This window comes from Molossus molossus, unplaced genomic scaffold (genome assembly GCF_014108415.1).
Source record: "Molossus molossus isolate mMolMol1 unplaced genomic scaffold, mMolMol1.p scaffold_m16_p_14, whole genome shotgun sequence".
Classification (NCBI taxonomy): domain Eukaryota; kingdom Metazoa; phylum Chordata; class Mammalia; order Chiroptera; family Molossidae; genus Molossus; species Molossus molossus.
The window spans coordinates 90015519-90042739 of record NW_023425349.1 but is presented as its reverse complement, the minus strand read 5'-3'; the positions used below and the strand labels follow the sequence as shown (position 1 = coordinate 90042739).

At 47.3% G+C, this 27221-nt stretch overlaps 1 protein-coding gene across 2 annotated transcripts in view; it reads right to left on the bottom strand.

Annotated features, from left to right (window-relative positions):
* Positions 1-27221, bottom strand: part of SECISBP2 (SECIS binding protein 2) — a 33513-nt gene that overhangs the window by 3823 nt on the left and 2469 nt on the right. The window contains exons 1-13 of one of the 2 annotated variants that reach the window (XM_036260681.1): positions 21853-21958; positions 21128-21377; positions 20318-20441; positions 18786-19015; positions 16603-16687; positions 14646-14854; positions 12222-12344; positions 10940-11029; positions 9123-9252; positions 4937-5103; positions 3717-3843; positions 2229-2385; positions 1406-1626 (exon numbers count right to left, since the gene is read on the bottom strand). In XM_036260681.1, the coding sequence (XP_036116574.1) occupies positions 1406-1626; positions 2229-2385; positions 3717-3843; positions 4937-5103; positions 9123-9252; positions 10940-11029; positions 12222-12344; positions 14646-14854; positions 16603-16687; positions 18786-19015; positions 20318-20441; positions 21128-21377; positions 21853-21941 (2002 nt within the window). In that variant the 5' untranslated portion in view covers positions 21942-21958. Of the gene's footprint in view, positions 1-1405; positions 1627-2228; positions 2386-3686; positions 3844-4936; positions 5104-9122; positions 9253-10939; positions 11030-12221; positions 12345-14645; positions 14855-16602; positions 16688-18785; positions 19016-20317; positions 20442-21127; positions 21378-21852; positions 21959-27221 lie in introns of those variants that run through there. The other variant, XM_036260682.1, reaches the window with a different exon arrangement.

Below are 27221 nucleotides of genomic sequence, written 5' to 3'. Positions count from 1 at the left end.
ACACACACACAACTCGCGCACGGGCTCAGACACACACACACAGCTCGCGCATGGGCTCGGACTGCTGACAACACACACAGATCTGGCAGTGGCTGCCTGAGCAGCTAAAGGAATTGGAGGGGGTTGCTACTCAAGAGAAAGTACTAAAACAATGCCGCTCCCATGGTGAGCTGTTTTAACCGAGCACCGAGAAGGGTCACTGCACTTGTCACAGTGCTGCACAGACCGACTCCGTAAGGAACATACGACACCCTCTGAAGAAAGGTTCCCCGGGCTCATCCCCTGGAACTCATCCCTAATTACTGAATACCCTTCCAGAGGTGACCTTCCCTGGGACACATCCCGCCCTGAACTGCAAACTCCTTGTGCAGCTGGTGGGACAGGTGTTCACTTTTAAGCCCCACATCCTCGAGCCCGCCCACCTCCACTCCAGACCTAGCAGGAGAACATAAGGGGAACGAAGCATCAACCTCTGAGGACATACACTTCCACGGGTTGGAGGAGGGGAGGCAGGCAGAGGTGGGACGACAGTCAAGTCCTTGAGATAAATTACAACTCATCGCCAGCGACTGACAGCGCCCCCTAAACATCACTGAGTCACCTCCTTCCAGGGCATCTCTGACTCTGTCCACCGGGCCCTGGGGCTGACCACACACCTACCTCGGCCGGCCGTATGCAGAAAGAACTAACCCAACCAGCTGACCGCTGCCACCAGCTGGCGTGGCTGAACCTTGGCTGGCACCAGAAGCTGGACTGAGAGGATCCCTGTCTATCAGAGAGGCTGCTGTGCCTACGCTGCCTGTGGGAACAGTGCGGGTCACGGTATGCTGGGCAGAGGGTGCCCGTGTGACCAGACCCCAGCATACACCCTGGTGCCCAGTTTCTGCCGAGATTCCCTGAGACAGCGCTTCATGTCACAGCATCTGTGCTGTGTGACTGCCCCGGGAGAGGACGCTTTCCCTTGTCTCGTGCTGCCTCCTTCCACTGCAATGAACCACAGCTGTGAAGATGGTTCCACATCCTCACGCCCTGGGCGTCCTCCTGGCACATTACTGGGCCAAAGTGGGCTTAGGGACCAGGCACTGTGGCCAAGTTGACACTTCTACTAAACCAACCTCCCCAGCTCCAGAGCAAACCAAGGCCACCCAGCGCGCTGCAGCACGGAGACGTGCCCCACCCAGCACGCTGCACCAAGGAGGGCCCCACCCAGCGCGCTGCACCAGGGAGACGTGCCCTTCCCTGCTGCCAGAGGCCTGTCAGGACCAGCTGTAGCCCTGCCACAAAGACGACAGGGCCTGGCTGCCCAGAGTAAGGCACGTGGTGGGCAAATGAGCTCCAGAAACAAGGTGCGAGCACACTGCCCATGCGTGGCCACTGCTAGGGCAGCAGGCCGAGGCATCCTTACCCTTGGACTGGATCTTCTCACAGTTGGGAGAGATGATGACGCACTTCAGCTTCCGGAGCTTCAGGTGCTTGAGCACCTCCCTCAGCCCCAGCACGAGCCGGCGTTTGGTCTTGGCCTTGACGGGATCCTTCTGGTACATGCGGTCCTGGAAGCGGACCAGCTCCTTCAGCAGGTCTGTCACACAGGCGTCGACCTCTTTGCTGAGCACCTGGCTGCAGTAGCTGCAAACACAGAGGCCAGCAGCCGCCTAGTGGTGTCACCGAAGCGCAGCCTCCTCACGCAGGAGGCCCCAGGGAGTCGCCCTGAGGAGCAGTGCTAACCAGAGGTGGGGTTCCTGACTGACTGGATTTGATGGCAGGTAAGTATCAAATCACCGTCCCCACTGCCACCTGCAAGGGACAGACCTCTGCACCTGCCCCCACCCAGCTTGCCAAGCACCCCCTCATCGTGGCCACCCTGTGCACTTCTCCTGAAGCACCTGGAGAATCTGCCCTGGAGGAAAGTGGGGTGGGGCAGAGCTCCCTAAGAAATCACACAGAAACCAAAACACGACAGGGAACTCGAATGGCATGCACTGTCCCTCAGAGCTGTTCCCTCCAACCAAACCCCTGCACTTGTGGGCACTGTGCCGTCACGTCAGTAGGATGAGAACTCAAAGAAGCAGTCAGCAGCCCTGGCATGTGGCATGACTATGTGCCTGGCTACTTTCACCAGGATGAAGGCCTGGGGCCCAGATCTCGCTCCCCAGCCTGAGCGCGGCAGGGAGAGCCGGTGCCCAAAGCCAGCATGAGCACAGCTCACCCACCCCTGCGGGCTCACTCACTCCCTGAATCTCCGGCTGTGGATCTTGGGGCCGCTGGCACCTTCCGGGGTCAGGGAACAGGTTGCCACCTCCTTCTGGACCTCAGCTCCCAGCGACTCTTCTGACGGGCTCTCGAGTGCAGGAGGGGAGCTCACGGGTGCTTGTGCGCCCCATGGAGCTGCAGAGAAAGGTCACAGCACAGCACTGTGGCTGGGGCAGGCGAGGCCCCGAGGCGCCTCCCGGGGCAGTGTCTCCAGGGCAGCAGATGCAGCCGCAGCCGCGGCCGCAAGCGAACACGCTCTGAGCACCGCAGTCCACGGCAGTGATGGGAATGGCTTGGGAAAACCGCAAGAACCCGAACTTTCTGTCCTGCCTGGAGGTGCCTTCCTGACCCCAATTTAATTATTGCAGCAAAATATTTATAAAACTTACCATTTCAACATTTTAAGTGTGGTTCAGGGACCAAATTTATATTTTAATTTTTAAATTTAACCTGAAGCTTCTATTAGGAAGTTTTGAAAATAACTTTTCAGTTTTGAATTTTTTGTACTTACATGCTTGAGACTATTCCTTTATCCAATAAGCCCTAAATTAGAGCTGAACTCAAATATCTAGACTATGACAGCCTCGAGGGGTGTGTTTAAACACACCAGACAGGACTCAGTAATTTTTACGGTCCCCAGATGTTCCTCCCAGAGATCTCCAGAGGGCACATGAAGTACCAGCTCACCAGGGAAGGAATCTGGGGGTGCACGCCAGCCAAGATGGCACCCACAAACAGTGTCCCATGAAGGGCTTCCCCCCCGCCACAGGTGGAGGTCCTAACACACCTGGAGGCCTGTCTGGCAGGCACCTCGGAGGCCGGAGGGCAATGGACCCAAGCATGCCATCGCCCGGGAATGACAGACTGCTGGCAGAGGGGCACAGACTGCTGGCAGAGGGGCTCCCACTGCAAGAGTCCTGGGAAGGATGCCCAAACGCCCACCAGCGGGACTGTGGTCGGGGCCAGGCCAGGGGCCGGGACATGGGGAGCTGTGCAGCTGCTCTGCTCCCGAAGCCAGAGCTGTGTTCACTTGCAAAGTCCCCGAGGTATATGCTATGGTGTGTGCACACTTTTCTGAGCATATCATTCAATAAAAAGCTTACTAAACACATCCTTGTTATGACAAGAGTCTCAGGCACTCACAGGAAAGCAGTTTTGCAGTTAGTGGAGTCAATTCTCAAAGCTACTCCAAGCTGCAAGGACCATCCAATGCCACACAGATCACACTCAGGGGCCTCATCCCCTCACAGACCTCCAAAAACAGAGGCAACAGAAGCCCACTGTCCACGGGCACAGACTCTTACTGTCAAAGTTGGGAAAACGTCTGCATTCTCGGGGTTCAATGCTGACTTGCTTCTACCACAAAGGGCCAAAGGCTGGTGGAATTCTGGGAGGCCTGCTGCACACGGTTGCCCAGCTGAAGAATTCTTTAAGACACAACCGAGAACGGGGACCCCAGGGCTCACCTCGCTCCGGAGCCAGGCCGTCACCACCGCTCTCCACATCCAGCGCTTCGTCCCCGGCAGATGCTGGGCTCGCAGCGTTTTCCTGGAGACGCTGCTGCTTTCTCTCCTCCCGTTCTTTCAAAATAATCTTTAAAGTGGAGTAAATGATTAAAGCACCCAAATACTTGTACTTACAAATAAGCTCTTCTGCAAAATAAACCGCCCCAGGTCGGCTTTCTGGCCCCGTGCCCGTCATGCCTCCACAGCAGCAGCACGACCCCGGCCCGGGGGTGGGCCCAGAGCAGCGTATCCTCACCCAGGTGCTCCCAGCAGGACGCTGCAACCTGGGCTGTGGAGCAACAATGCAGCTCAGCAGTCACCTGGCCCTGGGCAAGACGCTCGTCCCCACTGAGACAGACCGCACACCAAGGGCCGCGAGAGTTGAGGGAAGGAGCTGTGCGACAGCCCCGAGCATCTGCCAGGAGTGTCCAATGTTCGCCAAACCCCAACAGCAGACAGACTGCCTCAGGCGAAACGAGGGTACAGGTGACAAGGACACAGCTTCCCCCATTTATTTTCTGTACACATCACTGAGAAGTACTTTTAAAAGCTGCTTCCAGCCCTGGCCGGCTTTGCTCAGTGGTTAGAGCGCTGGCTCACGGTCCTGAGACCTGGGTTCGGTTCCCACTAGGGGCGCGTACTCGGCTGCAGTTTGTCCCCGCTCCTGGTTGGTCGTGCGGGTGGCAGCCACTTGATGTGTCCCTTTCACGTCGATGTTTCTCTCTCTGTTTCTCTCTCTCTCTCTCTCTCTCCCTTCCACTCTATCTGAACAAAAAACGGAGAAATGTCCTCGGCTAAGGATAAAAAAAAAAGCTGCTTCCCTCTGCCCAGCCAGAGTGGCTCAGTTGATTGAACATCATCCTGTTCGCCGAAAGGTTTCGGGTTCGATCCCCGGGCAGGGCGCATATGGAAGGCAACGGGTCGTTCTCTCTCTCACATCAATGTCTGTCTGTCTTGTCTCTCTCCCTTCCTCTAAGCATGTCCCTGAGTAAGGATTAAAGAAACAAATGGCCTCCCTCTCTAGCAGCTAAGGCCAGCCCACCCTGCATGCCCCACAGCATCACTTTCCTTCCTCAGAATCCTGGACATGGCCTCCGGGCTGTGACCACCTCACACCGCAGGGCGGAAGGCAGTCCCACCGCAGGTCCTCTAGTGCCCAGTTCAAAGGCAGCACCACTCACCTTCTTCAAGGAGGTTGGCTTCTTGGCCTTGGGGACCTCCCTCTGCTTCCCCTTCTTGATCAGGGGGGCGCTGGAGTCCAACGGGTTGTGCGGGGTCTTCACCTGGCTGAAGCGGTGGCCCTTCTTCCCCGACATGGCCTCTTTGGAGAGCACAGGAACCGCCCCGACTGCAACACAGTGAGATGCCTGCCTCAGGGAGGCACCCGCCCTGCACCATTTCTAGCCTTGGCTACAGAACAGCTGCTGGTTCTGTGAAAACTGCTCCCACCATGTTCGAAATGTACGTGTAACTGGCTTGGTTCTTGTCATCAGCTTTTCTTGAAACACAAGCCCAACTCCACCTGAGTTCAGCTGGGCTCCTGCAACACCGGCAGCAGGCCCTCCGGCCCTGGTCCCTCCCGTCTGCTTCCCCTGCACCCCGCTGCCATGTGCCTCTCCAGAGTGCGAATGTGGGCCTGGGGAAGGAGGGCCCCTTTCCAGCAGAAACCCCAATAAAGGCTCTGGCCTAAACCCTCCCTGCCCTCCAGCCTGCCTCCTGTCACCTGGTGCCTCCCGTATGGCCCTGAATGCTGAACCTCCTAAGAGTAGGTCACTGTGCTTTCTCCTGTCTCCCCCAGTGGCCGCACCTGACTGAGCACGTCAGAAAAGACACACAAGCCCAAGCTAAGTCCAGGAGGAGCTGCCTTGCAGGGCACAGGGATGAGTGGGAGAGCAGACAGGAACGGAGTGGGAACAGAGCCGTGCCAGTCACGTGACTGGAGGGACTGTACTCACCACGAGGGGCATGGGAAGATGCCTTTATGTGGGAAAAACCAAGAGGATCCAGTAGAAATGCTACTAGACTCCTGCGAGGGCCTTACAAGAGAGTTAGAAGATAGGCGTGTGGAAACCAACAGCCAACTTCCGAAAAGGTGGTGTTGGCTGAGAGTGGTGGAGACTTACTCAGAAGGGCCACTCTAAGTACAAACTACCAGAAACATCCTTAGTCACAAAACACAATCACACAGTGACAGACTTGACTGAGAAATAGGAGACTTCACCGTAGGAACAGGAAGGGGGCTCAAGTTCCACCAAAGCACCAGGATGGTCTGGAGACACGGCCACCCAGTGACAGCACTGCAGCCTCGGCCAGAGGGCAGAGCTGAGGGAGGCCTGGGGCCGGAGTCCCCGCTTTGGTACACTGCAGGTCCCTATTAGAAGCAACTTGCTTTCTGCGATTTCAGTGACCTGTGGTCAACTGGGGTCCAAAATGTTAAATGAAAAATTCCAGAGATAAAGAAGTCACAAGTTTTCAATCGCATGCCGTTCTAGCAGCGCAGGCAACGCCACACCACCCGGCTGCAGCGTGGGACACGAATCACCCTTGGGCCAGTGTACCGACTGTACATCTCCGCCTGCTGATCACTTGGCAGTGGTCCCAGCTAGACCAACCACGGCAGTATTACAGTGTTGTATTCCAGCAGCTCTTACTTTACTTAATGGCCCCAAAGCACAAGAGTAGTTTAAACTTTATCATCAGTATGCATGATATAGGAAAAAACAGAGTGTACAAAGGTACTATGTCTCAGGTATCCACTGGGGGTGAGGGGATCTTGAAAATGTATCCCCCATGGATAATGTGAACTACTATATATAAGAATTACTCAGCGCAGCCGGTGTGGCTCAGTGGACTGAGCGTCATCCCATGGACTGAGAGGTCCTGGTTCGATTCCCGGTCAGGGCACATGCCCAGGTTGTGGGCCTGATCCCCAGTGGGGGGCGTGCAGGAGGCAGCCAACTGGTGTTTCTCACATTAATATTTCTATCTCTCTCTTTCCCTTCCTCTCTAAAAAATCAAAACATTAAAAAAAAGGATTTCTCAGACATGCAATGCATCAAACTGTGGATCCTGATACGAATAAAATTACCAAACTATCGAGACAACAAAGAGACAGATACAGACTGGACACAAGATGCTAACAAGAAATGACCACTGCTGTGATTCTTAGACGGGAGGGTGGCAGGGTGGCTCAGTTAAAAATCAAATCACTATCAGAGATGCTGACTGGGGTATTTACACCTAAAATACACGATGTCTGAGTTACTTTAAAATACTTTAGGGAAAAAAGCTTATCTATTTTCTTGTGTGCCTACATTTTTCTTTTTAAAATAAACTAACAAACTGCCTCAGAAGGAGAAAACATACTTAAGACTATGGTGGCACATTTCTTTCTCTGACATGTTGAACTTTAACTATCTCGGCTCCATGAGAAGACATTTCAGAAGAGAATGTTGCCATCACAACCGAGCAACACCGTGATGAGCCGTGTCCATGGATAGGCAGGTTCATTTACATCAGATTCAACTTTGGAACCTGTACAGAGTACTTACGTATCATGCGATTCTCAGGTATACAATGTCACCTTATCTATTTCTTAAAGTCGTATGTAAGTAACTTTTAAATTGTGGTTAAACATTACATGACATAGAATTTATTTAACGGTGTCTAGGTGCACGACCCAGCAGCTGCAATCAACGTCCACATTCCTGTGCAGCCATCACCACTTGGCTTCCTTAACTTTGTCATGCCCCAAACTGAACATCTGGCCCCCTTAAGCTCCCCACGCCCCCACCTCTCAACCCCTGGTAACCTCTACTCTACTTGCTGTGAACTTGCCTACTCTAGAAATTTCATGCAGTGGATTATACAGTAGTTTTCCTTCTGTGACTAGCTTACTTCACTCAGCACAATGTCCTCAAGTTCATCCACGCTGTGGTCTGTATCAGGATGTCCTTCCCTTTCAAGGCTGAATACAGTTCCACTATGTGTACAGACCACATTTTATTTTTCCATTTATCTGTTGATACACATCTGGGGTGTTCCCACCCTTTGGCTATTACAAATAATACTGTGAATACTGGTGTACAAGTATCTGAATCTTTTTTTAAAATACGTTTTAACTGATTTTTTAGAAAAGAAGGGAGAGAGAGAAACATTGATGAGAGAGAAACATTAATTGGCTTGCACGCTCCTCACTGGGAGTCAAGCCCACAACCCGGGCCTGTGCCCTGAACTGGAAATAGAACCGGGACCTCTCAGTTCATGGAATGATGCTCAATCCACTGAGCTACACCAGCAGGACTGAATCTGGTTTTCATTACTTCGGATAAATACAGAGGAGTAGAACTGCTCGGTCACATGGCAACTCTCTATTTATCACTCTGAAGAACCACCAGGCTGTTTTCCAAAGTAGCTGCATCATTTTACATTCCAACCATCAGTGGACAAGGGTTCAAATTTCTCCACATCCTCGCCAACATTAGTTATTTTCGTGGTTCTGCATATAGGTACCAGAGAAGGTATAAAGAACTATGACCCCAACCGGGGCCGGGGAAAAATTGCAACCAAGGTGCGTGTCCTTAGCGGGAACCGAAGCCGGGACTCTCTGGTCTGTGGGCCAACACCCTAACCACTGAGCAAAATCAGCCAGGGCTGCATTGAGGTTTTGACTTGTATTTCTCTAATGCCAAACATCTCTTCATGTGCTACTGGCCATTTCTGTATCTTCTCGTGGGGAAATGTCTTTTCAGGTGTTTTTGCCCATTTTTGGGGTTTGTTACTGACTTCTAGTTCTTATACACTGGAGATGAGACCCTTATCAGATATGAGTTTCTAACATTTTCTACCATTCTGTAAGTTGTCTTTTCACTTTCTCGATAATGTCCTTTGGTACACAAATGTTAATTTTAATGAATCCAATTCATCTCCTTTTGCTTTTATTACCTGTCCTTTGTTGTCCTACCTAAAAACTCACTAATTCAAGGTCATGATAATGTACCTGTTTTCTTCTAAGACTTTTATGTCTGTAGCTGTTATAATTAAGTCACTGATCAATTTTGAGTTCCTATTTGTTTATGTGAAGGTCCCACCTTATTCTTTAGATATGAAAATCCAGTTGTCCCAGAACCAAATTTTAAGCAACTATTCTTTGTTCTTTTAATGAACTCAGCACCCTTGCCAAAAAATTCACGGGCTATACATGTGTGGGTTTATTTCTGGACTACCATTTCTAGTCCACTGGTCTCCGTCTCTCCTTATTCCAGCACTGCACCGTTTTAACTGCAAATGACTTCTGATTACAAAAGAAAACACCCACCAACAGCCTACCTGGAAGAGAAGTTCAGTCAGTGGAGAGGACGCTCTTACCTGAAAACACCGCGGGCTTGGAGAGCTGCTTTGCATTCTGGGAGCGCTGCTTCCTTTCCAGCGCGGTCAGCATGCCCCCCAGGTCCAGCTGCACTGGAATTTGGCTCTTCTTTCCACCTTTAAAATGATTCTAAAGAGTTCAAAATTCAGAAGTTTATTTATAATAAATTTTTAACTGTGTTTTTCATCTTATGACAAAAAAAAAATCATATAAATAACGCCCTAGTCAGTGCAGCTCGGTTGAGTGTGGTCCACGCACTGAAAGATCACTGGTTCGATTCCCAGTCAGGACACGTGCCCAGGTGTGGGCTCAATCCCCAGAGGGGGGCGTGCAGGAGGCAGCCAATCAATGTTTCTCACATCGATGTTCTCTCTCATCCATGTTTCTCTCTCTCTCTCTCTAAAAACCAGTATTTTAAAGATAAAATGAAAGCGATTTAAAGACTATAAGAATCTTAATGGAAAAGGAAACCCAGGCCACCCCACACCCCTGCAGTAGTAGCAATGGTTCTCTCTCCTCACAGCACTGGGTTTCTAACCCACAACTACGTCTCCATCGCCCCGCGAGTACCAGTGCGCATCTGCAGACCAGAAACCCACACCTGTGTAGTCTTTGGCTGTGAAAGTGTGTTGTGTGTGAGGCTAATTGGTCAGTACAGTGATACCTCGGTTCTCGAACATAATTCGTTCCAGGAGGACGGTCGAGAACCGAATTGTTCGAGAACCGAAGCAATGAAACCCAATAGGAAAGCGTGACTCCACAAAGCGTGACTCTCTCTCTGCACTCACACTGATGACACAAGCAAGGCGCGCTGGGCCGAATGAACGCCATTCGGCTCAACTCGGCTCATCTCGGAAGTTCGAGTTCCAAGTATTTGTTCGGATTCCGAGACAAAAGTTTCTCGAATCTCCTGGTCGAATACCGATTTGGTCGAAAACCGAGGCGTTCGAGAACCGAGGTATCACTGTATTTATGCCTCATTAGCCCCACTCATTCTCCAATTGCCCAAGTGGGCCAATCAACAGTCAGGAAACAAATGTGCCCAAGTCCAATCACAGCCAGCAGACGAGTCTGATGTACCTACGCCAATGTCATGTGGGACACGGCTGTGAGCTGGGTCCCGAGGCAAAGGCTGCGCAGGCAGGTGGCAGCCCACGCACCGCAGCACCTCACTCTGCTCCCCCACTCGCTGGCCAAGGGCTCCGGCCAAGGGGCCCGGTGCAGCACAGTGGCTGCGGAGAGTCCGAGGTATGACATGCTCATGCAGAGTTCATTCACACAGCCTATAGGATTTCACTTTCCACAAATGTGAAAACAACCATCCCACTCTGACAGGCAAAAATGAAAATGAACATGCCCACATTTCCTAATTTAGATTATGAACCCAAGTTCATTCCTGAATCCACAGCCGGGCTGGGGTAGAGAGAGAACCATCTCTTCTGCCTGTCCTGACTCCTCAGAGTGACACTGGGGTGACTGTCATTCTCCTGTCAGACGTTGCTGCCTCACAAAGGAATTCTTGTTTCCTGAATAAACTGGATCAACGTTTTTTCTTTAAATCAAAGGTTCCTAGGCAGCATTGTTCCCGCCCTTTCTGCTACAGCAGTGGTAACTGCCAACCATCTTATAGAGGTGACAGTGTTTTCGCGGAAAAGCGATTCTGCCGCAACACACACTGAGCGCCCTCCTCCAGTGCAGGAAAAATCGAAACAAAATCACCAGACGCAGAGATGTCTGGAGAGCAGTCTTGTCTAAGAGTTCAGTTGAGCAAGAGAAGTTAAGCCTAAGGCAATTGTGGTTTTGATCTAAAATTTACCTGTGGCTGATGCTTAGATTGAAATTTCGGTGACTCTACTCTGTCTCTTCTTTCAGATGCAACTGCCAGATTGGGAAACTCCTCGGTGTCCTAAGTAAACCACACACCCTTTAGTGCTTCGTGAATCATGAGACTCAAACATGCCCACGTGAAACCTTCTCCTTGCTCCTACATTCTATGATAAGCTCCCACAGAAGTGCTCAAAGGTGATTAAGAGCCCCCAAAACTGTAACATAAGGGCTTCAGCTTCATTTTACTCTTAGAACCAATTTAAAGACCCAGTTCTAACCCCCTGCTCCCCAGAGCAAGAGTGGGGGCCCCAAGGAGCCCACAGAACTGCCCCTGACGACATGGCATGAGAGGGCTCTAGCCCGCACCCTTAACTGCACTCTGGGTTAGGGAAACCGTCGTCCAGACTCAGGGCAGGTAAGTGTTCTGTCATGCGTGTGGATCCCAGGCTAAAAAACAGAGACGGTGTGGCAGGCCTCTGAACAACATGTGAATCATTTAAAAATGTCCTATGTGCTTCTGTCAACATTTTAGGTGCCTTAGAGAAGTATGTAAAAAATAGGGACAGAAATATGAATTATTTGGCCAGACCGTAATGCTCTGCCATGGTCTTCAAACACAACCCCACTGTTCTCAGAGGAGTGTTCCAAGAGCCATGGGAACCCCAGGCGTGGGAAGCCCTGGCCTGACCCTGGGCTGGGTACCTGGGCGACACCGCTGACCCTTCTACAGGCGCCAGTAGCCACACTGCTGAGCCTAGCACTGCAGACCCGAGAAACGCGGCAGGAGCCCAAGAATGTCCTTGGAGGACAGGGACATCCTTGGAGCACCACCGGACAGTTTAGAGTACTTCTGCAAGTCCACGACATTCTCGTGACCAGGGCCCAGGGTGGCTCTCTGGTGCGCTAAATTTCTCTAGGAAACACATCATAGTAAGATTTCTGGGCGGAAAAGGAGCGCCTGCAAAAGCCAGAGCCCGGAAAGAGCAGGCAGAGGTGCTGAGGGGTGAGCCCGCGCCCTGTGCAAGGCTGCTCCGTTTCCAGGCCTGGGGGCTGTCTCTGGACCACACCTCACTCACGCAGTGTCTACTGAGTGCCTGCCTGAAACCGGGCTGGGCACCAACATGACTGAGAAAACGAACAGTGGCGCTTTTCTTCAGCACTGGGAGGACGGTTAGTGAAAACCCTGAAGCTCTTCCCTCAGGAAAGCAGGACGAACCACACTTCTAGTCAGACAGACCCATGTGACACAAAATCAGGGAGTAAGCATGTACTTCAATCCTTGGCGGCTCTTGCACTGTCAGGACTTCACATTTTGTTTTGAACTTTTCTTTCCTTTTCTTAGACTTTCTCGAGGCTTCATTTTGCTCAGGATCACCGCCTTGGGAGGCTTCGGACTAGAAGAACAACAACAACAATCATGGCTTTAGGACATTCGACAGAATGTTTAACTCTGTTCTAGAGCGCAGCTCCGTTATCAAGCTGTACGACCACATGGCATTCTATGCAGTTCACCTGCTCAGTCTCTATTTTCCAAAGAGCCAGCATTCAGTAGGACAACTCTGAAGGAAAAAAAAATCTGTGAAAATTGTTGTGCTCGTTATTTTGAAATTGGTAGATTAAGACATAAGCCAGTCTTCAGCCCGAGGAGGCCATGTTAATAATTCTGCTAATTCTGACTCGAGGTCTCATCATAAATCCAGGTGTGCCATTTCTGTCACCAGGGCCAGTGGCTCCTACGACTGCCTGCACACCAGAGTCGCCGGTACAGCCTGCAGATCAGAACATCGGGGCCCATGCCAGACACCCGGACTCTGAGACTCCCACCCTCCCTCAGCCTGGCCTTTCCTCCATCAGGTCCCACGCGCTGTGGCCTCAGGGCCTTCGCACTGCATTCGCACCTGGATGAGGTGAGGACTGCCCCTCATTTCAGCTCCAGCACCCCATCTTATCTGGCCCCCCACCCCGCGGCGCACTGCTTGCCCCGACACCATGTGCCCGCCGTCTGCACAGCGCTCTCCTCCGCATCAGGATGGGGAGGGCCTGGGGACTTACTCTTGGCAGCTAAAAGCCTCAGTGGCCATTAAAAAGAGGGTTTATATACTGACCTGGAGGACTGTCCATAATTTAAGTGGAAAAGGTAACTTATAATGTGTATAGAATGACCGCATTTTTGCTGAGAAAAAAAGGTCCACAAACCAAACAAACCTATTTGTTTGTTTTCAAGAACCTGAGGTGGGGTACACACCAGGCTGCTAATGCAGGCTTCCCTGGGGGACTGTGGGGGGAACACCAAAGGGGTGTGGGAAGATGACCTTTTCCATAATCAGCTCCTTGTAGCATTACATTTGTTATTTCAGTAATAAGAACGTACAGTCCGGAGTGTCTTAAAGAGAAAGACGTTAAACCCCTACCATGCCCTGGCCAGTTTTGCTCAGTGGTTAGAGCATTAGCCCGTGGACCAGAAAGTCCTGGGTTCGGTTCCCACTAAGGGCACGTACCTCGGTTGCAGTTTGTCCCCGGCCCCAATGGGGCCATGTGGGTGGCAACCAGTTGATGTGTCTGACATCGACGTTTCTCTCTCTCTCTTCTCCCCTCTCTCCCTCTCGCTCTATCTGAAGATAAGTATAAAAATGTCCTTGGGTAAGGATTAAAAAAAAAACGACCAAAAAAACTAACCTCTACCACCCCTGCTGTGTACAACGAAAAGCAATCTAGGATGCATGGTTATAGGGGGCCTTCATTTAACCACCATTTTAAAACAACTCTCAGAAAATTTAAAAAATCTGTTAATTCTTAGTGTTGACAACCTATTAGGAAAACCACTTTGGACAGTAACGATGGCTGCAGCCAGAGAGGTCTGTGCAGCTGCACCCAGGACTGCGGGGTCTCAGAGCCAGGTCTGTGTACTCAGAGGTCTCTCCGGCACCTGTGCTTCATGTACGTGCACAGAGCTGGGTAGAACAGCACACAGGTCTTGCTCCCCCGTCACCTGCACACACTCCTGTCATCAACCAAGCCTGCTGGTGCAGGACGTCTGTGACACTCTAGATACCAAAAGTAGCCTCACCCCAAAAGACTAGAAACCATTGCACTAAAGAAAAACACAACTGATTTCAACCTACAGAAATACATCAGGTATGCTGGAATTTAAGAATAAAATCTAAGCCAATGAAAAAGGCTCTTCAAAATACAAATCTAGGGATCAATAAAAATGAATGCTTAAAATGATCTGACTTGAAAGGAAACAATGGATTCTGAAATGCTATCTTACAGTAAGTAATCTGCCATCAACCAAGAATCAGCAACAAAAACCAAACGAATGCAAAAAAAAAAAAGGCAATGAATTACTGTGCTCTTAGTACTCTAGCAGGTGAAAGTGATGTAAGTTCAATAGAAGACTGGGAGAAAGAAGGGAGCACCCGGCACACATTCCTGCCAGCATCTCTCCGTTAAAGGACTCAGAATGGTTCACAGATCTGTTAGGACCACTGGTCAGAAACACAAATCCTCACTCACATGTTAACTACCACTTGGACTCCTTGACTGAGGTCCTCTTCCTCCTCAAGGTCCAAACAACAACCAACTCAGATGACGGACCACAGTCCAGAATAAAACACTTTGTCAGGATTGAGAAAATAATAAAAGACCATCCAGAGTACAGAAGACCCAATTATCCAAATAGGACGCATACCTACCTTTTTAGCTGAGTGGACAATGAGTTTCTCTCTGCTGTAGAAAGGATCCGAAGACAGAACTTGAGAAGATGATATGCTACCATTTTTAGGATCTGCTGATGAAACAATCGTCTTTAGGTTTATCACGGAAGTGACATTTCTAGGGGCTGGTGATGGTTCTGTAGGTAACGTCTGACGGACAACATAACCCATTGGTGTCCAGGATAACTCTGCTCAGAGATAACCACAATTGGGGAATAGTCTCAACAGTAAACACAAACTCTTTAGAAATTCCAAACATGCATCATGTGAGATATTACGCAGAGCGTAATTAAATTTAGGTTGTTCAAAACATTCTCTTGGAAATTATAATGGTCACTGAACTTCTGTTTCCCTTGGAACATGCATGCTGAATTAACTTGTCAGGTTAACCGATCTTCTTAGGAAATGGTTTTTACTTGGGGTTCTTCAGTTAAAAAACAGCAATACTCAATTACGCCCACATGGCAAACACACAGAATTAACAAGCTGAAGATCAAATGTTCGCCCTACTAACCTTGATGTGTATCTTTAACAGCAGAAGTCAAAGGTCACTAGACTTCAGCTATCACAATAACTGGAAATTTATTTCTTTTAGAACACAGGCATAAGCACAGCCACACTACTCCTTAGGTGCCCATGAAACTCTATGTACAGACAAAACAAAAGGACAGCCATCAGGACATGGGCAGGTCGTGTCAGCAGCCCGTGGCTGTCCCAGACGATGAGACAGATGTTCTTGTCACCACAGAGCTGTACACCCTTGGAGCAGCCTCTGAAGTAAAGATCTTTGTACCAAACACAAGGATGCAGAAGAAAACATACTTATGGATAAATCTGGTAATTTTGTAAAAATGTCTTCTGTTAGGACAAGCTACTTAAGGAAAGTTCAAAAGCAGACTCTAGTGAACTCTCTCTGAATATATGACTTCATGGCCAGGCCAGGACAGACCAGCAGTTCTCAGAGTGTGGTCTGAGGCTCCCAGGACCCTTGAAATCACAACTGTTTTCCTGCCAGCAAGAACAGATGTGTTATCCCCCCTTCCCTCTCCTCCCCTCCTTCCCCTGCGCTTTTCCACAGACGGCAAAGGTAGGACAGTGAAAAGCCAAATGTGCCCTAGCCAGTTTGGCTCAGTGGCAGAGTGTTGGCCTGCAGACCAATGAGTCGCGGGTTCGATTCCGGTCAAGAGCACGTGCTTCGGCTGCAGTTCATCTCCGACCCTGGTCAGGGTCGTGCAGGAGGCAGTAAGTCGATGTGTCCCTCTCATGCCGAAGTTTCTCTCTCTCCCATACTCTCCCTCTCTCTCCCTCCCATTCTATCTGAAGATAAATAGAAAAATATCCTCGGGTAAAGATTAAAAAAATATTCAATAATTAAAAAAAAAAAAAGAAGAAAGAAAAAGCAAATGCCACAGCAGATCTACCAGCAAGCCAGGGAAGAGCTGCACAGTTACTGCCTTAATTTTGAAAATAGTTATTTTTCATAAAAATGCTATATTAACATGTAATGGGTTTATTGTTACTTTCAAGTGAATTAATAAGTATTTTAAAAGTTTTCCTGTTTAAATATTGCAAACACTGAGAGTTGTCTAAATAAACAGCAGCTTTGTGGGGCTGTTTAAAGGGCATTAAGGGGTCCTGAGACCAAAACTTTGAGAACCTATGGTGTAGGTAACACTTAAGGAAACTGTTCTCTCCGAGTTGATAAAGTTTCTCACTGATCTGGACAAACATTTCACTTAGAATTCTTTGCTATAATACACTTACACATACACGTGAGATTTCGTCTACTTCAAACGTCTACAAGCAAGGTCAGTTTATCAACAACCCTAGCTGCCTTAAGAAAGGCGTTAAGATAAAAACATTTAAGTTGCACTGGACTGAAAATGACCTTAAAAGCAGACAACTGGTTAGAAACAGTGTGCAGCGGCGCCCTCACCTCTGGTACACGGAGAGGACCCGGCAGCAGCGTGGTCAGCAGTCACAGCGTCAGTTGGATTATTATTTTTCACCAATATTTCACCCTGAAAAGCAAACCAGTTATTTTCTTACTATTTCAAATGGAAAGTAATCATTTAATTTGTAAATATAGTTTCCCTTGCCATTCTTAAAAATCTTCGAAATATACACTAATTAAAAATTCCAAATACCTAAGTACATAATGTGGAAAGTTAAGTTACTTCCTTCTCCCAAATCTCTCTCCCTAGAGGAAAACCACCTACTTCTTTGCCTAGGAGATAAACACCTATGTATCATTTTTACATAGATCCCAATAAGGGAACACATCACACAATGCATGCAAGCTTTAAAAGATCAACCTATTGCAGACAACTTCCGCGTCCGCACAGATGTGCCGAGACCATTCTTAAACCCAGAGCCCCACAGGAATGCTAAAGCATCGGTTACCAAGCCTCCACACCAAAGGCCTCGAAAACACCCACACAGATAACAGACACAAGTCTTGTTAATAGGTGCCACTTTTATAAGGACAGAAGCTGCCGCACACATGGGACATTACAGCGGCAGGTGAGCACATTAAGAGACATCTCAAAGTGACGGACAGTACTGCAAGTAAACAGAAACAGGTAAATTCAAATTTGAATAGTTTGACAATAAATTCTGAAGCTGATATACTTCACAAATTTACCCATTTTGCCACTTCACTGTACCTGAATCCAGTAATAGAAAATAAAATTATTACAACACTTTTATACTCACCAAGGCCAGTGAAACACTAGAAGTGGCTCACCTATTCAAAAATGGTTAGGTCAATTATATATATCAATATCAAAGATCCAGTGCAACAGCTATGTTTTCAAAGAGTATTTAAAGACATGGAGAAATGCCAAAAATGTTTCAAAAACTTCCAAAACAAGCCAGTGCATATGTATAACCCCCGATGGGTACAATGTCCACAATGTACCATTAGCAAAAGATAAAGTGCTAACCATGGTTTTCTCTTGGCTATACAACTTCAGACAATTTAAGTTTCTTTCTTCATATCTTTTTGGTGTTCGAAGACACTGCTAGTATAATCAGGAAAATGTTTCTTTTAAAGAGAAAATGAAAAAACAAAACTGCACACACAGTTGACGGGTGTGGGCAGTGACAGGGTAACAAGGATGTAGTCTCTTCACACAGCATGATGTCCCTAACTTCATGCCCACACACGAGGCGCTCACCTCTACCACATGGCCATGACAAGTGTCGGCATGCTCCCGCCCTGTTCTACTTTCGTACAGTGCTCAGGGCTGGAATCATCCATTGCCAGCCCGTAACAAAACCTGGACCCCCTCCGCTCAGCCATTCCACACAGTCCACTGGGGCCCAGAGGGGTTACACCCCTGCCCAAGGAGACTGAGCCTTCCATGTCGACCAGCCTCACCACGTGGCAGGGCAGTGTGTGGGAATGGCACATCTTCCGCACACTGTAACCATGACCACCCAGCCTTGGGGCTCTAGTGTCCAAGCACCAAAGACAAGGGCAGGAGTGGAAGTCCTCTCTCTATTCAGGAAGCAGGCAACTGGGGAGGTGGTTTCCTTCATAGCTGCTTCCTTCTCCCTCACACTGGGAAGTGACCACCCCCCCTTCCTTTACTGGAAATGTCAGAAGTGATTTTAAGGACTAAGAACCCAAGAACTTTTTTTCCCTGAAAGTCTGAAATCAACCTGTTTGAGAGGAAAATGGCTCCACTTGCTGGACTAAAACTCCGAGATCCAACAGTGAATAAAGTGTAATTTAAAATTACAGTGCAGCAAACTGAATATTCTTTACTGCAGTCACCTTCACGGAATGTGCTATATCATTAATGAGGCACAGATAAAAAGCCTGGAAAATCAGAAGGCATACTATGTAGTTTCAAATACTACTGTTTGAGTAAGTGAAGAATGTCTGTATGAACAAGTGCTGTTGGCAACAATGCAGGAAACGAGATGTCCACAGCAGGGCTGTCTAACCAGCTGGACTCATGCATGAGTCTTCTGCACCTGTTACCTACCAGATAAAAGGAAGTATATGAGGCAATTCTTTGAAAATAGCAGCAGCACGAGGTGTCACAGCCTCTCTGTGAACAGTTTACACAACAGAAGAGGAGGAAACAAAGAAGAGGAGCCTGTACTCACCTCCGCCAGGCCTGGAGAGGGCTTCCCCCCCCTTCCAAGAGAAGTGTCCTCCACAGAGGCAGAGCGCAAGGGCCCCCACTTGGGCTGCTTTGGTGTCTCTAGTATCTCATTCTTCTCTGCACCCTGCAGTTTAGGACAATCCAATCTGGTCAATGCAAGCTCAGGTTTGGAGGCAGGTCCACATTTGTCAATGATTCTAGATTTCCTGTCTGTCCGTTTATGATAACCATCTGTATTTAAAGAATTAAAAGTAGGGGAAAAATTTAGATGTTTGATGATTAAACTCACAGTTAAGCTGCAGAGCAGAAAATCGATTGCTATTGACACAACAACATGTTACTGTCCAAACAGCTTAATGAACTTTTTCAAGTGCTGTTCACCTTCTGAGCAAAAGTGTAAACAAGTATGACCAGAAGTAGCAACTGCTCTGGTTGGGCTACTAAGCAGAAAAAACAAACCATTGCAAATTTTAGGAGTAATTCTAATGTTGATGAAATAGACACCTTGACCTGATTATACCCCTGGGCATTTTGATTATTTTTAATACACATTTTAGAGTTTTGCAAATTTAAAGAGACACTAACACATTTTCTTTAAGTAATAACTGGTCCTTGTTTTAGTTTGCTAGAACAAGTTGGGAGAAGCAGAATTGAACTTATAACCTCTTTCCTATTTTTCGCCTTGAAACGCAAACAAATGACAATGTAGGTGTGACAATGCCGTAAATTCCCTGTGTTTAATAACAAGGCCAGACTTATTCTAGCTAACTGCTCAATTTCCCGTTTACCTATCCATGTACCAGACAGGTCATAAGTAAAATCAATGCAAGGAGAAAATTTATATACCAAGCAACATAAATTATACCTGTAAATAAATGATAGACCTTTCCCAGTAAGTACACTACTAGAAAGGTTTTAAATTATTATATAAATAGGGGATGGCTGTGATCAAACTGAATCTGTAATTAACAACAAAAAAAACCCACCATGTGGAATCACTAACTTTCAGCCACAGATCAGAATAGTAGTTTAGCAGTTTTCAAGACCAGAGCAGACATGACTTCTGGCATGAATAAAATCAGTATCCTCTGAGTTAACTATACGCGTCCCGGTTTGGTATTAAGACAGAATGAAGTCACAGACAAACTTTCTCACCTACTAAGAAGTGCTCCAGCAGAATACCAGAGAAGCTGCGTCAGAAATGAACATGGCCAAACACAGTACAAGGGATGTGGTTGTGACATGCTTTTATTTAAGGACGTGTTTTGATGCGTGTGGCCGTGACCTACTTGCTATGTGACCTTAGACAAGTTCTTGGGTAAAACAAGGTAATAACATGTTAAGGGCACATCACAGCTGCACAACAGGTCCCGATCCCAGGAGGAAAGGCCTTCAGTACCCCACAGGCTGTCTGATGGCCTCAGCTTTTCACAGTAAGTCCACAGGAATAGTTCAAAGAACAGCGATGTTTTGGGGGATGGGGAGGGGGGAGCATGCTGACCTAACACAAGACATAGAGTTCGTTATTTTTACCTGATTTCAAATTAGTGTCAGCACGAAAGGACATATACTGCGAGCATTTCACTGACTTCATATCAGGTGGTACAGCTCCATCGGCCTTCTTACTGTCAAACTTTTGCTCATCATACGTTTTTTTCTGCAGGAAAGATTAAAAAGTAACACACATTAGGAAAACTACAGTTGACCCCTGAATGACCACCTCCTCAGCAGATTATCTGTGTATAACTTCTGACCCTCCAAAACTTAACTGATAGTCTACTGTTGACTGGAAGCCTTACCAATAATATGAATAGTCAACTAACACATATTTTGTATGTCTTATGTATTATATGTATTTTTACAACAAAATGAGCTAAACGAATAAAATGTTACTAAGAAAATAAGGTTTGTCTACGTGTTTTCTCAAATTGTCACAAATCTCTGAAAAATTTCTAATATATTTATTTTTTAGAAATCCACACACAGGGGTGTGCAAAAGTAGATTTACAGTTGAGAGTATGTGGACGTTCCCTCCTACATTATTGTTAATTACTGCATTATTAATTTGTATTACAACCATAAACCTACTTTTGTCCACCCCTATAAGTGGACCCAGGGGTGCACTCAATCTTGTGTTGTTCAAGAGTCGACTGTACTGCTATAAAACAGGGTTAACATTGCAAATATGTAAGTATTCACAACTCAACTATTTTCAAAAAGGTTAGACCAAATAAAATGTTAAGTTCCACGTAAAAGATAAGCAATGCTTAAGTTAATGCAAGAATTAACCAGTTCTTTGCATTTTAAATGCTAACGTGACCAACAAACCCAGCACGTCCTGACCTTATACAGAGCTCTGGCATCCTGTGGGAGAGGGCACACGTGGTCATAGCGTGGCCTTGCTGCCTGGAAACCCCGGTAACGACCAGGCTGGCTGCGATCATACTGGGAGCCAGGCACTGGGCAGACACTCTGTGCAGACTCCAGGGTGTAAGGAGAATAGGAGCCTGGATGAAGAGCCATCTCCGAAGACAAATACTGATGTGGAAATGTGGAAGCTCCAAAGGCCATATTTTCAGGATAGAGTTTCTGCCTAAATAAAAAGAGTAAGTTTTAGTTACAGATTTCATACCTCAAATCAAGAAGCTTCTATTCTGTAACAAACATTTTCTAACTTTTATTACTTTTGAGGTCATTCATTCTATAATGAAATAACTCTAATTAAAAGCCAAATAAAACCTCTGAGGCTTTCTTTCTTAACCTGCGAAGACAGATGCTGCCCTGCTTTTACCTTCCACTGCAGAGCTGGAACACCCTCAACAGGACCTACTAAAACGAGCACTAGGAGAGCCACAGGCAACCCCAGTAGCTTTCCACTCCCGAGATGTCAAGTATTTGGGAAAGCCCCTCAGCAATCCTGGCCAAAAGGGCCATCCAGACCATTCTCTCTGCAGAGGCCCCCGCCGCCCATATCTAACCTCCATCCCGACAACCTGCAGGGCCTGCCTCCCGGGCTTTGGGGTGCCCGGAGAAATCCTGCTACAGCCCTTTCCCTGCTCCAAACCCACCTGTCTCTGCCGACAGCAGGGCGAGCTGTGAGAGGGGCGCTGTGGCCGTGCCTGGGAACTACACACCCTGCTGACCAGATGGGCACCATCTGGGAACACTGCCGCTGCTCCAATTTGCTTGAGCTGCTAGGCTGACCCAAAATACAATGTAACACTGATTTCTTAGCGTATGACCAGGGGAGTCAACCACTTTGCAATGAAAGCTGATACACTGACAAAATGCCAGAGTTAAAACACAAATCAGCCCTGGCTGGTTTGGCTCGGCAGTTAGAGCGTCGGCCTGTGGTCCAGAGAGACCCGGGTTCGGTTCCTGGTAGGGGCATGTACCTCGGTTGCAGTTTGTCCCCGGCCCTGGTTGGATCATGCGGGTGGCAGCCACTCGATGTGTCCCTTTCACACTGATGTTTCTCTCTCTCTTCCTCTCTCTCCCTCCTGCTCTATCTGAACAAAAAATGAAAAAATGTCCTCAAATGAGGATTTAAAAAAAAAAGATTAAAACCCCCCCACAAATCACAACCTTTTAATTTCCACAAATAAGCACTAGATGTTTCTGTGAATTCCCAGTTGAAGATTTTCTTGTAATAAATCAATGAAATCCCAAAGCATGCTGGTCCATGGAAAGGCAGGGATATCCAAAGCTAATAATGGGACATTCTATATGATCCACCAACTGTGCAACCACCAGGAGATATGGGCCAGGTACCAGTTTCATGAGCCCTATTTCTACTCTGCTGCAAGTAAAAGCCTGCACGGAGGCAGAAAGGGAGTCCTTGTCCACAGGCTGGACCTTGGAGATAGCCGTGAGGATGCTCACTGCTCGGTTCTCCTGAGGTACTTAACCACAGTCTGCCCGGTATCACTGCCTATTAATTCACATTTCATAAGTTTAGACCTTGTAAAATCTTTCACTTATCGGCAATTTATTGTAATCACGAAGTATTCCTATTTAACAACCAAACAAAACTGACCTTTTCCTGCCTCCCAGACCACTTGGCTAGTGTGCCCCACTTGAAGAGAAGAGGAAGACTCAAACCTACACCCCACTCCCCAAATCATAGCCCTAGCTATGATTCACCATTTCATTTTGTTTGGTGCTCAGAAAATCGAATGGATGGGTCAGATGAAGGTGAGATTAATCTGTTCTTCACAAGATGGGCAGACAGGCTGATAGAAAAAAAGAAAGACTATGCCAAGCCCTAAAACTGGATAAATGGACAGACCAGCCAAAGAAACTCAGGTAAAGAAGAAAAGGAGGAGGAGGGGTATAGATTCAGTGTTGGTTTTTCTTTTTTTAATTTATTGATTGATTTTTGAGAGAAACATTGATCTGTTGTTCCACGTGTTCATTCATTCAGTGGCCGATTCTTGCATGTGCCCTGACCAGGGATCAAACTCGTAGCCGTGCTGTACCAGGACGATGCTCTAACCAAGCGAGCTACTCAGGTGGTGCTTTTGAAGGCTGTTGTCATCCAGAAAATGTTCACCTGTGAATTAACAGACCTTGGTTTGGGTCCTGGCTCTAGGAAAACCTAGTTTTCCACTTTGGACGTGTCATCACTGGTCCCTCTTCCTCTGGAAAGTTGATATTTTTTCTTTCCATCCAAGATAAATACGATTATATGCAGAGAATAACACAAAATACAAAACTTCACAGAGACAACTCGCAGCATCTGTTGGGACTTCAAATGGCTCGGTCTGTAAAACTCCAGGTGACACAAACTGCTGCCCAGATGACCTTACCACAGTAACACGACCTCCTTTACGCCCGCCACCCCATCCGCGCTCCCCTTGCTATCAGCAGCTCACCCTGCCCTGTGTCCGTGCAACACCTGCTGATCCCACTGCTGCCCTTCTCCCTGCCCCGTCCTCCCAACAATCCCGTCTCCAGGACGCCTTCTTGCCATGCTGCACGACATGGGCTTGGTCTGGCCCTTCTACCACATCACTAGAAAAGCTCCTCTGGCTGAACTTGCAAACCTGCCCTCTTCTTGCTCCTACCAACCTCCCAAAGGCTCCTCTGCACTGTCCATTTAACCTGTCAGGCTCAGAGTCCACACTTCTCATTGTGCTCAGGACTTTACACACACTTGCAACCCAGCACCTTCAGCACCTCCAGCCCTCTAGTGCCAATGCATACGCCATTTCCACCTAAGAGCTCACTGCTCCCACCTGGCACATATAAATCCAAAACTTAACATCTAGTCCCAACCAGCCCGCTTCCATCTTGTGTTCTCATGAATGATCCCACGATGCTATGATTCAACTGGAAACTGCTATACACCTTTCCCACCAACACCCATACAGACAACCACAGAACTTTCTTCTTATAGCAGGTCTCCATGTATTTTCTTGTTTCCAGTGCCTGGGACCCAGTCAAAGCCTTCAAGCCCCTCACCCATAAATTCAAACCAGAATCCAGGAGTGAACCCCAAAGCTCCCAATTTTGTACCCAGCAAACCTAAACTTTCAGCTGTTCTATGTAGGTTTTTATTTATTTATTTATACTTTTTAAATTTGTTTTTATTGAGTTTTTTTAAAGAGGGCGAAAAAGAGAAATTTCTATGTGAGAAACACCAATCGGCTGCCTACTGCATGCACCTCAACTAGAGATCGAACCCGCAACCTGGGCATGTGCCCTGACCAGGAATCGAACCAGCAACCTTTTGGTACACAGGATGATGCTCTATCAACTGAGCCACACCTGCCAGGGCAATATGTAGGCTTTTAATTGCCTAACGGAGCCCCCTGAACAACAGGAACTTACTCCTCTTCTATCTCCCTCACACGTCTTTTTTTTTTAATCCTCACCTGAGGACATTTTTTCCATTTTTTGTTCAGATAGAGCGGGGGGGGGGGGGGGGGGGGGGGACACACATCAATGTGAAAGGGACATATCGAGTGGCTGCCACCCGCATGACCCAACCAGGGCTGGGGACAAACTGCAACCGAGGTACGTGCCCTTAGTGGGAACCAAATCCGGGTCTCTCTGGACCGCAGGTCGACATTCTAACCGCTGAGCCAAACCAGCCAGGGCTCCCTCACACATCTCTGACCTGGTCCCTTCAGTCAGACCAGTACCTGTCAGGGATTCAGCCACTCCTCCACCACCAAACTGATCTGAGCCACAATGTCATCCCTTCTAGTTCTTAAAGCTGAGAGGTTTTAACTTAAAAGTATCCATCTGGGCACTGCGACATTTCACAGTATATTGCAAGATGCTGAAAATACTCAGCACACTCTTGCCAACAGCAATAGCAGCTTTGGGGAATACAAATGAACTCAGGTTCAAAAAACTGAATGCTGTCCAGCCACTGTGGCTCAGTGGATTGAGCACCGCCCATGGACTGAGAGGTCTGGGTTCAATTGCCGATCAGGGCACATTCCTGGGTTTCTGGGTCAATCCCCAGCAGGGGGCGTGCAGGAGGCAATCCTCCTGCAGCCGATCCATGTTTCTCTCACATCAAAGTTTCTATCTTTCTCTTCCTTCCTCTCTCTAAAAAAATCAACAAAAACATATTTTTTAAAAAGTAGTAAAAAAAAAAAAAAGAACTGAATGCTAATGCTAATTCTGATTCTGGTGTCACCTACCTGAATAACACTGGACAAGCAATTCTAGCCTGTTTCTCATGTGTGAAAATAATACTATACCTCCCTCTCCACCTCATGGATGTGACAAGCATGAAAAGGAAAAAACAAAAACATACACAATAATACCCAAACAAAATGCAACAACATAGAACTTATTTTGTCTGCATAGCTTCTATGTGTTCATCACGCTGGTAAATAATCAGTACTCTCCAATGGGCAATTCTATACACCAGAATACGTCTACTGTTAGACATGTTATCTGTAATATAAATTTGGAGAAGACAGGTACATTTTCTTTCATCTCCATTCAAATCTATAAACAAATCGACAAAAAGAGTACAGCTCATAAGACAGTTTTTTCCCCTTAGCACCTAGTATTTTCCATACAGTAACCCCATTCAATAATTAACCCCAACTGAATAAACGAAGTCCCTCTGAGCGCACTGTTAGAGACACGGGAGGCAGATACACTCTGTAAAAGGTCCCTCTCCTCCTGCAACGGGACATACAGAATTGGCTGCGATAGTGAACTGACAGGAAAGGGGAAATATGGAGCACGAGGTCTCCACGCAGCCGAAATCAGACCAGAGCGACGCACTTCTTACCTGTATGAGAAATGACCAGGTAATCCCTTCTCAATGACAGAAAGTCTTCACATGTCATCCCCACTTAAAAGGCTCTTGTTTTTTCCAACCCCACCCCTTTGTAAACATTTTTTTTCTAATCCTCATATTATGCTATTTATCTTCAGATAGAGTGGGAGGTAGGGAGGGAGGGAAAGAAACATGGATGAGGCACATTGACTTCCTTGCCTCCCACATGACCCTGACCAAGGCCAGGGATGATCTGCAACTGAGGTATGTGCCCTTGACCAGAATTGAACCCATGACTCTTTGGTCCATGGGCCAACATTCCAATCCCTGAGCCAAACAGGCCAGGGCCTGACCCCGCACCTTTGAATCCCAGCCTCCTTTCACTGTTTTCCTGAGAGTCAGGAATGTTGTCAATCTCTTCCTTGGTTATAAACAATTATAAAACAAAATCAAAGCTAGAAAGGATAAGGAGTTCAGAAACATAATTTTAAAATTATGCCAGGATGTTGCTTTAGCTATATGTTTTCCACCTTTATTTTGGGTTACTAAAATCTCACCCAGTAGACGGCCTAGAGTCCTAATTACTACTGTGTATTTCACATTTTATTACTGTGAACCACCCAAGGTAGGGAACAACTCAGATGAGATCCACGCCAACATCCCTTTCACAAACGATGCAGTTACAGTGGAAAACCTGTATCCCTACCAAAGACCTTCAGCACATATAGGCAGGTCTTCAACTTTTGTCTAAAAAGACAACGTTCAACAGTTCCTAAATATACCACACAACTTGATTTTCTTATTCATTCCAATTTTAATTCTTGTAGATATAATTCTAGAATTTATATAAAATATAAACTATTTTCACTCACATCATGCAGGTGTGGAAAAGAAAAAAGAAAAAAAGGAATAAGTCTGACGCATATCAAAGCAACATAAAGACAAGGATTCTTACATAGCAAAAAGGTGATTCATGCCGTAAAGAAAACATCCGAGTAATCTACACAATTATGTGAAAGCTTTAACGCTTATTTTTCTAAGTTCAGCTGTGAATACTTTAAGAATGTATCCTGAGAAGAAAAAAACAAAGAACATAAGCCCTCTTTCAACTCAAATTTAAAAGAATTTATAACCAAAATTTGTAGAAACCATCTCCATAAGACACACAGAAAGCAAAATGATTGAAAG